We start from the raw sequence: 12,923 nt of genomic DNA, 5'->3' as shown, positions 1-12,923 counted from the left end.
AGAGGGAATAATAAGATCATCCATGTATGTTATTACCGTGCCATCCCTAACAAGATCCCTAAACACAGCGAAAATATATCTGGTAAAGACCGCAGGGGAATTCGAAATTCCAAACGGAACATACAAAAATTCGTATTGTCCTTGATACGTAACAAACGAAGTATATTTCATAGAACCTGCATCCATTGGCACGTGAAAAAATCCATTTCTCAAATCGAGCGTTGTAAATACGAGTGCGCCTTGCAGCCTTTCAATCACGTCGTCCATAAGCGGCATGGAGAAATTGTCCTTTGTTATCTTCTCATTAAGACGACGATAATCGCAGCACAATCTTTTACTGCCATCTTTCTTCGCGACGAGCGCAATGGGCGCTGGGTTGGATAATGCCTTCCCTTAGCCACTCGGTAACCTGATTATCAACAATGCACTTGTCGGAGTATGACATTCGACGTGGTTCTTAGAAAACGGGTATCGTCGGATAAGCATATTTTCATAACAACCGGGGACTCTAGGTGCTTCATTGGCAAATAACAGTTTACCATGTTCTCAATCGCTTTTGCTTGTGATCTGTTAAGGTGGGCTAGGTCAATATTAACTTTATTTTCCGGTTTTTAGCTAACTGGCAAACACAAGTCTCTAAACTCTTGCAAGATATCTAATTCTAACTCCGCCTCCTTCAACTCAGGAGGTTCGATCTTGCCTTTTGTCTTAAACACGACATTGTCTCCTGAAACAATCAGGTCAACCTGTTTCAAGACATTGTTACCTATGATTGCTTGATATGCAATATCGCGTTCGCGAACAACGTGAAAGGTTACTTTCAGATCGATGCCATCTGTTATTAAATTAATGTTAAAACTGCCAATCGTACAAAGGATACTACTACCTATGCCCCTTAACTGGTTCCGCTCCTTAGATAATTGAATATCCCCTAACATTAAAAGAACATCGTACTTCAAAAGGACCAAGTCGCACCCTGTATCTAACAGTGCCGAAAATGTGAAACCGTTTACTGTCAGATCTTTAAAAATAACACATCCTATAGACGAAGAAACACGCGCTAATTTCAAAGTATTCACGCGAGGCACCTCCTGCTTGACCTTAGCTTCTTTGTTTGGACAGTCAGCAATGCGATGCCCAGGTTGGTTGCATCCAAAACACGTCGACTTTCGCTGGCGTTGACACCCGCTAGCTAAATGGCCTACCTCTCCACATCGATAACATTTCTTAGTATCAGCTGCTTGCGATTTGCTGATGCTTTTATTCGAATCTTCGCGCTTACTCTGCGAAACAGTTGAACCTACTTGACGCCCTGATCGTATCTTTTCGTATATTAGAATCTGAGATTTCAACTCTACGATGGTCTTGGCCTGATACAAATTAGACTTTCCTGCCCTAGAGTCAGGGATACCCTCAATAAAATACTCAATCAGGCTCCTGTCATCGATATTGATGGGCCTACCTATTTCCATAAGGCTATAGAAGTACTCCCGGTAGTCCTCGTTGACACGTTTTCGTCGATTCCTAAGCTCTCGATGTACGTCGATTGAAGATACAATAACCCCAAACTCTTTCTTTAATGCTTCCTTAAGCATACACTAACTACTGATTCCACGTTGGCTGTGTACAAAAATTTTCAGCTGCGCCCTTCAGAAGCTGCTTCCCATAAATAAACTTTTGTAAATCGCTCCACTGCACAGCTGTGGGATTATCCTCAAAATCATCCAGCCATTCCTCAACTGAGGGATAGCCGATACCACTAAATGATACAAGAGAACTTTCGATATCGCGCAATGTGAAAGCCGGACGGCCAACCACCTCCGTCCGCTGCACGCCACTTTGAAATGAGCCACAATCGCTGTCAGACCACTCGTCGTCACCGGATTGTCAGGCCATAGTGCTCACAAAGACGATCCTGCAGTGTAGCTTTGCGCCCGTTGGTTGAAATACCTAGAGCTACCAAATTTTCTTTTAGACCATTCACTGTCAGTGCTAGAATTTGTTCCCTGTCCATGTCGAGCTTACAGTGTACACTAATTTCTTATAACACAAAGCTATATATATATTTTTTTTAAATAAAAGTGTTACGTTTACTTTAACACGGGCAAATGTCGCTAATCTCGCTTCAAATATTCTCTTACTTGTCTATATTCTTAAAATGTTTTTATAAAGAAAGTAGTTCTTTTAACAATTAGTCGTTATGTGTTTTCATATTTTATTTACCCTTTTCTTTTATCGCGACCAACTTTGCATTCAAACTTCAATATTATTATTTCAATTACTTACAAATGTTTGCATCCGTTTTTATCTCTTTTGTTTTGGTTAACACATTCAATTTTTCTTTACTAGCTTTTCTTTCCAGCTTCTTTCTATTTTAACAACCACCTAAATTCTTCTTTGCCTTTGCTTACACATTCGATATCTTGCACCTTTCTTTAACCTGAGATTTCAAATATACATTTTCTTGTATTCACATAAATTTTGCTTTGCTTTTTCTTTTCATTACACTTCGTTTCTTTTCAACTTCTTGAAACATATGTAGATCGTTTATTTATGTTTCTGATACCAATTTATTTATTTTAGCAACCTTTCTCCCAACTACAATTTCGATTTAATTACACGTATGCATGCTTCTACGCTCACATTTATCTCTTGTTGCTTTTATTACAATTTTGCTTCAATTTCACATATTTTTGCTTCTACGCACAAACTTATCTCTTCTTGCTTTTTACAACACGTACCTACATACAAATTAAATTTAGAATTTTACTCACGACGGTTTCCTATTGCTGTTCGCTTTAAGCCTTTCGCTATTCGTACTCTTGCTCGTATTATTTGCTTTTCTTTTGTCTTCGTCAGCCACTGTCTTTCGTTATTAACCCGGTACTCTTGCTCGTACTCGCTCTTGCACTTGTATCAGCCAGCAACGCATCTGCGCAGCGTTACTTTACTCAAATTCGCTTACTTCTTGTTCGTTCGCATTTATCTCGACGCTTTCGCCAAATGCTTTCAACCACTTTTCCAAAATTATGTATTTTCGTTCTTTCGCATTTATTTCGACGCTTTCGCCAAATGCTCGCACTCACTCTTTCAAAATTACGTTTATATATGTATATGTCTTGCAGTCCAGCAACGACATGACTCAGTTCGTCCGTGTTCTAATGGCTTCGCTGCTTCTGCTATTGTCGACTGCGCTTGTCGACTTGGCGTTGGAATAGCTTCGGATAGCGGTGCTTTTAACTAACGGATATCACGCTACGCTTGTTCAAGAGTACAGCAACCGAAAATTTTAAAATGATTTTTTCAGACTTTTGGGACGCCTTCCAAATGAAAATCATTCACAAATGTAATTTGTCGTTTTATTTAAGGTATAAGATTGATTTTTCTTTCTTTTGAATTTAAATTTTTCAATAAATATGCACATTTACATGTTTTCTTCGCATACACTCGCTCGATATGTAGCACTCTAAATATTAAAATTTTCACAAAATCGCACTTATTTTATTAGGTAGGTACTCAAAGCGTTCGCAATTTTTGGTTAAACAATCGAGTTCAGTAGGCAGGAATTCGATCCACGCCTGACACCATTTGTAGAGTTCCAATTAAAAGAAACACGCAACTGGTTAATTTTAATAAATTTATTTGATTAAATTCAATAGTTAAATAGGTTACTTATGAGAACTATATTTTATAATAATTAAGCGGTCCGTGTAGTCTCGAATTTAAATAGCAACTGTCCATTCGTTCGTCAATGTCGTTTTTATGCTGTCCTCGTTTCGTTGTTGTTCGTCAAATTAGGGTTCTTGCGCAGAGTTGTATATAAGCGTAAATGCAGGATCGTATTAGGGCATGTGTAGAGATAGCATATTATGGTATGCAATCCCGCATATATGCGTGTGTTTGTGTGATTAACAATTTCGGTTGATGATTACATGTATTTGTGAGTATCTCTTCGGTGCCTTGTATGTATGTGTGTAAATGATGATTTGTGTATTCATGTACACCAGTGTGGCGCGCATTACTGTTTTTGTTGTTGCCTGATTATTTATGTAGTATCAGCTTAGTGATGATAATATTCGTCACAGTATTATTGCGTAGCCTTGCAACACTATTAAGCACACAAAACAAACAACAACAGCATTTCACGGGCACAGCTGCGTATGTAATGTTCGGTTTCAACCGAACTTAGACTTCCTTGCTTGTTAGTTGATAAATTTAATGAAATACTTGCTACTTATTTGTAGGCTGACTTGCTGGAAAACCTAACAATTACATTTGTACCATTGCCAGAAGTACCGTGCGAAAATATTCAACAAGTTGTAGTAAAACATGAATTGGATATAAATTCCAAGGACGCTGCACAAACAAACCACGATACAACTAACGTTTATGCATCTCAAGCAATGTATGGTGATACTACATTAACAACAACATTAACAACAAGTGAAGCCGATACAATAAATACCAACGAGAGTGAGATGAAACCAAATACAGAACAATTACTGCAAACAGCTGAAGAGTGTGTCAAAATAAGTTTACTAAAATTAACAAAAAGCACTGGAATTGCACCCGATTTACTTTATCATTGCCCGCAAGCGACATGTGGAGGATTCTTCTCAAACTATGAATTATGGTATAGACATATGAGCGTACGGCATTGTTGTTTAATAAGCGTATGCCCGCATTGTCCGAATGATAAGAAAGAAGAATTACCATTAACAGATTTTAAAATGCATTTCCAACAACACTGCTGTCATCTATATGGTTGTTTTTATTGTGGTGAAACATTCTCAAATGAGCTGGCATCAAGAGAACATGTAACACATGCACATAACGATACAAATCCAACAACAACAACAGCGTACGAATTGCAGAACGAAAAAATACAATTATACTTTAATCATGCATTTAATGTGTTAATGAAATCAGCCGTACAGCGGCAAGAACAAAAAGATCGTTATTGTTTCTTATTAGAATTGCAAGAAGTTTTACAAAAACGTTGTAAATATGTTGAAAAACTATATTATGAATCATTAAAAACGCAATGGATTGTGCCTTTTACAGCTTTATGGTTAGAAAATTTTCCTAGTTTTAAAAATAATGAAAGCGTCAAGCGTAAATGTTTCTGTCAAAATTGTACATTTCAAACATATGATAATGAAGTATTTTATAATCATTTACGCACAAGCCACAGCATTGGCGATCGCAGATTTGTATGCGCCAAATGTGACTATCGTGTAGCATGCGAAAATTGGGAACCCATTATTGAGCATATAAAAATGCATGTACTTAATATATATGTATGTTGTGTATGCTCATATTATCATCATGATCGTCGTCAACTATTTGAACATCTACAAAATGAACATCGTTATCGCGATGTGCCAATTATTACAATAATACGTACACCCGAGTGTGTACAAATATCTATAGCGGTTGTGTTTGCAGAATTGAGAAAAACGTTTTCCACAATAAAAACATGTTTCATTTGCAATGAGCATAATACAACTTGGCAAACATATGCAATGCATTTAAAGAAGTCACATTATATTACGTTACAATATTTTTGTGAAATTTGTAATGAATCACTGCAACTTATCGCATGTGATGCACATTTTATGAATCAACATACGAACAATACAGCATTAAGAATACGTTGTCAAATTGCTACTAATAATCAAATAACAATTGATACCATAAAACCATTACAATTGCAAATACAAAAAACATGCGCCAATGAATCACCAATGAACTGTATTCAAAACAAAATTTGTATAGTAAAACAAGAATGTTTGGATAGCAATGCTGCTGCCGAAGAAGATGATGATGATGATGTTGAAATGATTAGTGATGATGATATTATTATTGCTAATGATGTATTAAAATTATCCGTACAACAACAACAACAACAAAGTGTGCATGCTATTCGCTGTGTGAATGTAAAGAATTTGCAGTGCCATAGTCCAGTACAAGAAACGCTAATGCCACAATCTCATCAAATGCAATTACAAACGTCAGCTCAACAAGCACTAGCGCAGCAGCTACATACAAGTCCACAACTCCTATCGCCCACATCAAATTTCGCTACCTTACCTACAACAACAAATAATACAACATTAGAGCACTTGTCGCCCACGTCAAATTTTGTAACATCATCAAATTTTATAACTTCACCTAACGCAAGTAATGCTGCAATTCCGCGTGTAGCAATTCAGAGTCATGATCCGAACTTTAGTGGTGCTTGTCATTTAAGGCCAGTTAAAATTGTGATAAGACCCAACAATGTAACCAACTCATTGGAAGTTGTAGGTAAGTTTGTTTAACAGTTTTTTTTATTATTATCTATTATTAGGCCCCGATACACTGCAAACTTTATTTAGATCTATTGTGCTTCCCCAGCGGGTCAGGGGGCTTATATTTAGGGCTGGGACTATCCGCATATTCGAATATCCGGATATCCGTTGACACGGATAAAATCCGGACGGCATGGACATCCGGTTAATATTCGTTTGTGAAACTATCCGGATATCCGGGTTTATGAAGACCCGGTTAATAACCGTATTTTTGGATATCCTGGGAATGCAACAAATTGATGTACCATATATGTACATTAGTGTGACCGCAAATTATATGGACAAAAAATTTTTTTTTTCGTATTTTCACTTGGCAAACCCCTTAGATTTATTCCAAATAAAAAAAAAAATTTATGTAAAAAATTTTAGAGTGTTTGCATAATTATTGGGCGTGCCTTGAGCCCACAAAGTTTTGCTAAAAAGGCTATTTTTCTCACTATGGCTCGCTTTAATTGTTCTTAACTTCAGTAATACTTATTTTATAGAAAAACTTTATTCACAAATATTCTAGGAACATATCTGATGAACAATGTTGCTCTGTATTAGTTTTCTTTAACATTAATATGTAATCCAGAAAAAAACCAAATTAAAAAATAACAGCTAAATTTTCACATATCTTCGTGTTTGCATACGAACATATTTTCATGATGAATGATGAATGACTCCAAAACTTGCAGCCGCTTTAGATGTCTGCAAGGTCAGTGATCGAAAAGCCGTTACCAGCTCTTACTGGAAATCAAAAAGTTGACAGACTTCCAATCATAATTTCATGCGGCCGTACGGAGCAACTACTTGAAGTGTCCGCACTTAAAAGTGGAACTGGCAGAGAGCAGGCGTCTGCTGTTTGTAAAGCTATATTTGAATGAGGACTTCAAGATCATATAAAAGCCTTGGTGGTAGACACTACTGCCGTAAATACAGCCGTTTTAATGGAACCTGTACGACTATTGAACACAGCCTTCAAAAGCAGCTTCTTTGGCTACCTTGCCGTCACCACATTTTTGAAGTCATATTAAAAAGTGCCTTTGAAGTTAAGATGAGCAAACCCGAAAGCCCAAATGTAAAAGTTTTTGAGCAATTTAAAAATACATGGGGAAATATTAGCCAAAATAATTATCAGTGTGGAATGGAAGATAATGATGTCAAAAAATATTTAACAGTAGATAAAGATAAAATAATTCAATTAGTGAACGATGCGATCAAAACTAAAGAACCAAGAGATGATTACAGGGAGTTTCTCGATTAATATTTCTTGGCGAGACTTCACCTATTCGCGATGCAGCTTTTCGCGCCCCTGGGGCTGTCCACCACGCGAGATGGATGGAAAAGCTATATACTGCTTAAAAATATTTTTATTTCGACATGAATTTGATTTGGCATTAAAAGATAGGAAAGCTTTACGTAATATATGTATTTTTATTTTTTCAATATAGGTTGAGATGCGGTTCTCTGCCCCTTCTGCTGCACAAGCACCATACAAAGATTTCCAGCTTTTGAAAAAACTGGATTCTTTTAAAAAATTGATGCTGATATATCTCAAGTTGCATTACACAAATTTAACAAGTAAGAACGGGACTGTTCATACCTTTCATAAATGGGGCTGAACAATAATCTTATCCCGTTCGTAATCTCCGAATAATCGGATGTATAAGATAAGAAATATATAGTGAACAGATCTACATACCTTAACGATTTTTAAGATAAATATAAAATAAAAAACAGGTAGGTAATTTGTGTGAGGATGCAAAGTTTCAGGTTTTTTGTGGTCTGCGTGTAAAAACTATGACTACGAATCACGTATTTCAACAATATATGACGTAAACGTAACTATTTGATGAAATTTGATGAATTTTGAAGCTTCTAGCCATAAAAAAGGGGTCAAAATGACGGTTTATATGAAGTATATAATATATATACCACCGATCTCTATGATTTTTTCAGACAACAATATATGCTATATACGTAACCATTTTGTGAAATTTGAAGCTTCTAGCTGTTAAAACGGGGCAGAAATTGCGCAAAGTTTCTTATCTGAACAATCGGTTGTATGAGATATATACTATGTATACCACCGATCTCAATGATTTTTTCATCAGACATCAATATATGCTATACACGTAAGCATTTGGTGAAATTTGAAGCTTCTAGCTGTTAAAATGGGGCCGAAATCGTAAAAAAAAATATATATATACTATATATATATACTATATATATATACTATATATACCATCATATATATATTATATATATTACCGATCTCTATGATTTTTTAACAAAACAATACATACTATATACGTAAGCAATCGGTGAAATTTGAAGCTTATAGCTGTTAAAATGGGGTAGAAATTGCGAAAAGTTTCTTATCTGAACAATCGGTTGTATGAGATATATACTATATATAGGTACAACCGATGTCTATGATTTTTTCAAACAACAATATATGCTATATACGTAAGCATTCGGTGAAATTTGAAGCTTCTAGCTGTTAAAATGGGGCTAAAATTTGCGAAAATATATATATATATATATACTATATATATATACTATATATACCACCATATATATACTATATATACCACCGATCTTTATGATTTTTTCAGACAACAATATATGCTATATATGTAAGCATTCGTTGAAATTTGAAGCCTCTATCTCTTAAAATAGGGCAGTAATTACGAAAAGTTCCTTATCTGAACAATCGGTTGTGGGGGATATATACTATATATACGACCGATCTCATCAATTTTTTCAGGCAACAATATGTGCAATATACGAAAGTATATGGTGAGGTTTGAAGCTTCAATCTGTTAAATTGGGTAAGATATTACAAAAATCCTCTTTTTCTGAAAAATCGGTTGTATGGAGGATATATGCTATAGTGGTCCGATCCGGTCGGTTCCGACAAATGTCTAATCGGACACCCAAATACACCCGCTCACCAAATTTTATCAAGATATCTCAAAAATTGAGGGACTAGTTTGCATACAAACAGACAGACGGACAGACGGACATGGCTAAATCAACTCAGCTTTTCAACCTGATTATTTCGGTATACTTAATGGTGGGTCTATCTATTTTCCTTTAAGGACTTACAATTTTCGGTTTCGTAACGAAATTAATATACCATTTCATTTTCATGAAAGGTATAAAAATAGGTAGGTAATCTGTGTGGGGATGCAAAGCTTCACATTTTTTGTGGTCTGCATGTAAAAACTATGACTACGAATCACGTCTTTCAAAAATATATGACGTAAAAGTAACTATTTGATGAAATTTGATGAATTTTGAAGCTTCTAGCCGTAAAAAAGGGGCAAAAATGACAGTTTATATGAAGTATATAATATATATACCACCGATCTCTATGATTTTTTCAGACAACAATATATGCTATATACGTAAGCATTTTGTGAAATTTGAAGCTTCTAGCTGTTAAAACGGGGCAGAAATTGCGCAAAGTTTCTTATCTGAACAATCGGTTGTATGAGATATATACTATGTATACCACCGATCTCAATGATTTTTTCAGACGTCAATATATGCTATACACGTAAGCATTTGGTGAAATTTGAAGCTTATAGCTGTTAAAATGAGGCAGAAATCGCAAAAAAAAAATATATATACTATATATATATATACTATATATACCATAATATATACAACAATATATGCTATATACGTAAGTATTCGGTGAAATTTGAAGCTTCTAGCTGTTAAAATGGGGCTAAAATTTGCGAAAATATATATATATATACTATATATATTGTTACGATTTCTATTTTCTAACTGACATTTATTTCAGCAAAAGCGTTTTACAAATTATTTAAAATCTATGAGCACTAGACTAATCGAATACAATTATAACAAGTATAAAAATTGAAAAGTATAAAAAAATTGTTTAACGCTGCAAGTAGTAGTGCCCTATTCAAAGTTTGTTACACTGCTCTCCACTTAAGTCTGATCGTCCCGATTAGACATACAATTCTTCGACCCATATGGTGCCAATCTTTCCAAATGAACTACTTTGGCTTTTCCTTGTCCGGGCTGGCTTCGCTTTATACGATACACAAGGTCGTTCAATCTTTTAATAACCTTATATGGACCTTCCCACGATGCTTGAAGTTTTGGAGAAATGCCTTTCTTTCTCTGTGGATTATACAGTAGTACCAAGTCACCTTCTTTGAACCCATCTGAATTTACAGCTCTATCGAATCGATCTTTCATCCTGTCACTCTTTATCCGCATATGTTCCCTCACATTACGATGCAACTCATCCATTTCACTCTGCACCATTTCCCAATAACTGTTATCTCCCATTGCAGGGGCAACACCTTTCCCAAATACTAAATCACACGGAAGCCTCAAATCGCTACCAAAAAGTGTTCTTGCAGGCGATTGTCCGGTAGTCTCGTGCACAGCGGAGCGATAAGCCAATAGGAATATTTGGATGTGTTTGTCCCAATTTTGTTGACGACACGTCCCCACTACCTTTCGTAAGTGTTCTTCAAAAGTACGGTTAAATCTTTCAACCATTCCATCTGACTGTGGGTGCAGAGGTGTTGTGCGCGTTTTCTTAATTCCCAACAAACAACACATCTCACTGAATACTGCGCTCTCAAAGTTTCTTCCTTGGTCTGAATGCATTTCAATTGGCACTCCAAACCTGGCTACCCAGTTTTGCACGAAAACCTCTGCAATGGATTTTGCCTCCTGGTTTGGTAACGCGTAAATTTCCGGCCATTTACTGAAGTAATCCATAACGACTAATACATATTTGTTGCCAGAGTCACTAACTGGAAACGGACCTGCAACATCCATTGCCACTCGCTCAAACGGTGCCCCCGCATTGTATTGTTGTAATTTACCTCGACTTCTGGTGTGTGGACCCTTCGCTACCATACACCGTGCGCAGTTTCGAATCCATTCTTCAATTGATTTTCTACAGTTTACCCAGTAAAATCGCTGTTTAATTTTCTCCAGGGTTTTAGTCACACCCAAATGACCTCCACTAGACCCGTTGTGGAATTCCTCTAATACGGTTTTAACTCTGGATTTTGGAACTATGATGAGATTACGAGTATGTTTTCCGTCTTCACTTTCCCATACGCGATGAAGAACTCCATCAATTATTTTAAGGCTATTCCACTGGGCCCAGTATGCCTTAGCTGCAGAACTTTGTGGTGCAATTGCAGTTTTAGATGGTCTATCTCCAGCTTCTTTGGCTTCCATCATTTTTCCTATGTCCACATCACTCAGTTGACTATTTCTTATTGCGCTGAAAGTCCATTCATCATCGGGTTGTATTTGCATTAGCCTTATGTCTATTTTGCCTTCGGACCTTTCAACTTTGGAACAATGCCTACACTCTATGGCACACGGTCGTCGCGATAGCGCATCAGCATTTCCATGTTGTTCCCCATTACGATGCTCAATATCAAATTCATAATTTTGCAGCCTTTCAATCCAACGTGCAACTTGTCCCTCTGGTTGCTTAAACTGGAGTAGCCATCTCAATGCTGCGTGATCCGTTCTAAGATGAAATCTTTGTCCATAAAGGTATTTGTGGAAATGTTTTACACAGTCCACCACAGCTAGCAGTTCCCGTCTAGTCACACAATAATTCATTTCTGCCTTTCCAAGGACCCTGCTATAATACGCGATCACTTTTTCTTGACCATTTATTATCTGGGATAATACTCCTCCTATCCCATATGCGCTAGCGTCTGTATCCAAAACGAACATTTCTCCCTGCACCGGATAAGCTAGCATAGGCGCGGTACAAAGTAGTTCTTTCAGTCGCTGGAATGCTTCCTCTTGTTCCTTGTGCCAAACAAAGGTGCAATTTTTCCTAGTGAGATTGTGAAGACTTCGAGCAACATTGGCGAATCCAGCTACAAAACGTCGGTAGTACGTACACAGTCCTAGAAAACTTCGAACTTCGTGCACGTTTTCCGGTCGGGGCCAATCTTTTACTGACTGTATCTTATCCTGATCTGTCTGAACACCTTCAGTTGTCACCTTATGTCCAAGATACGTGACCTCTGACTGGAAAAATGAGCATTTCCTCGGATTTAATCGTAGTCCTGCGGATGCTATGCGCTGAAAAACTTCTTCTAACTTTTCCAAATGGTCATTGAAATTTTTACCCATAACGATGATATCATCCAAATAGACTAAGCACGTTTTCCAATGGAGTCCTTTCAGCACGTTCTCCATCAGGCGCTCGAAGGTTGCTGGGGCATTGCATAAACCAAATGGCATCACGGAAAACTGCCACAACCCTTCACCAAAGCTGAATGCTGTCTTCTCGGTCGCAATCCTCAATCTCCACCTGCCAGTAACCGCTTTTTAGATCCAGTGTTGAAAACCATTTTGCGCCGGATAATGTGTCGAGAGTATCATCTATCCGTGGTAAAGGGTAGCTGTCCTTTTTCGTGACCTCGTTAAGTTTCCGGTAATCAACACAAAACCGAGTGCTACCATCTTTCTTTTTAACCAACACAACAGGTGAACTCCAGGGACTTACTGATGGTTCAATTACTCTATTTTCCTGCATGTCCTGTATAATTTGTT

General features: G+C 36.9%; 1 protein-coding gene across 7 annotated transcripts in view; it reads left to right on the top strand.

Moving 5' to 3' along the window:
* LOC137239736 (uncharacterized) overlaps window positions 1-12,923 on the top strand; it is a 169,812-nt gene that overhangs the window by 133,866 nt on the left and 23,023 nt on the right. For all 7 annotated transcript variants that reach the window (XM_067765353.1, XM_067765354.1, XM_067765355.1 and 4 more), the window contains one exon: window positions 4,245-6,309. In XM_067765353.1, the coding sequence (XP_067621454.1) occupies window positions 4,245-6,309 (2,065 nt within the window). The remainder of the gene's footprint in view (window positions 1-4,244; window positions 6,310-12,923) is intronic.

The sequence above is a fragment of the Eurosta solidaginis genome, chromosome 2 (genome assembly GCF_040869045.1).
Source record: "Eurosta solidaginis isolate ZX-2024a chromosome 2, ASM4086904v1, whole genome shotgun sequence".
NCBI lineage: Eukaryota > Metazoa > Arthropoda > Insecta > Diptera > Tephritidae > Eurosta > Eurosta solidaginis.
The sequence above is the reverse complement of the archived record's forward strand: the minus strand, read 5'-3'. Positions and strand labels throughout refer to the sequence as shown.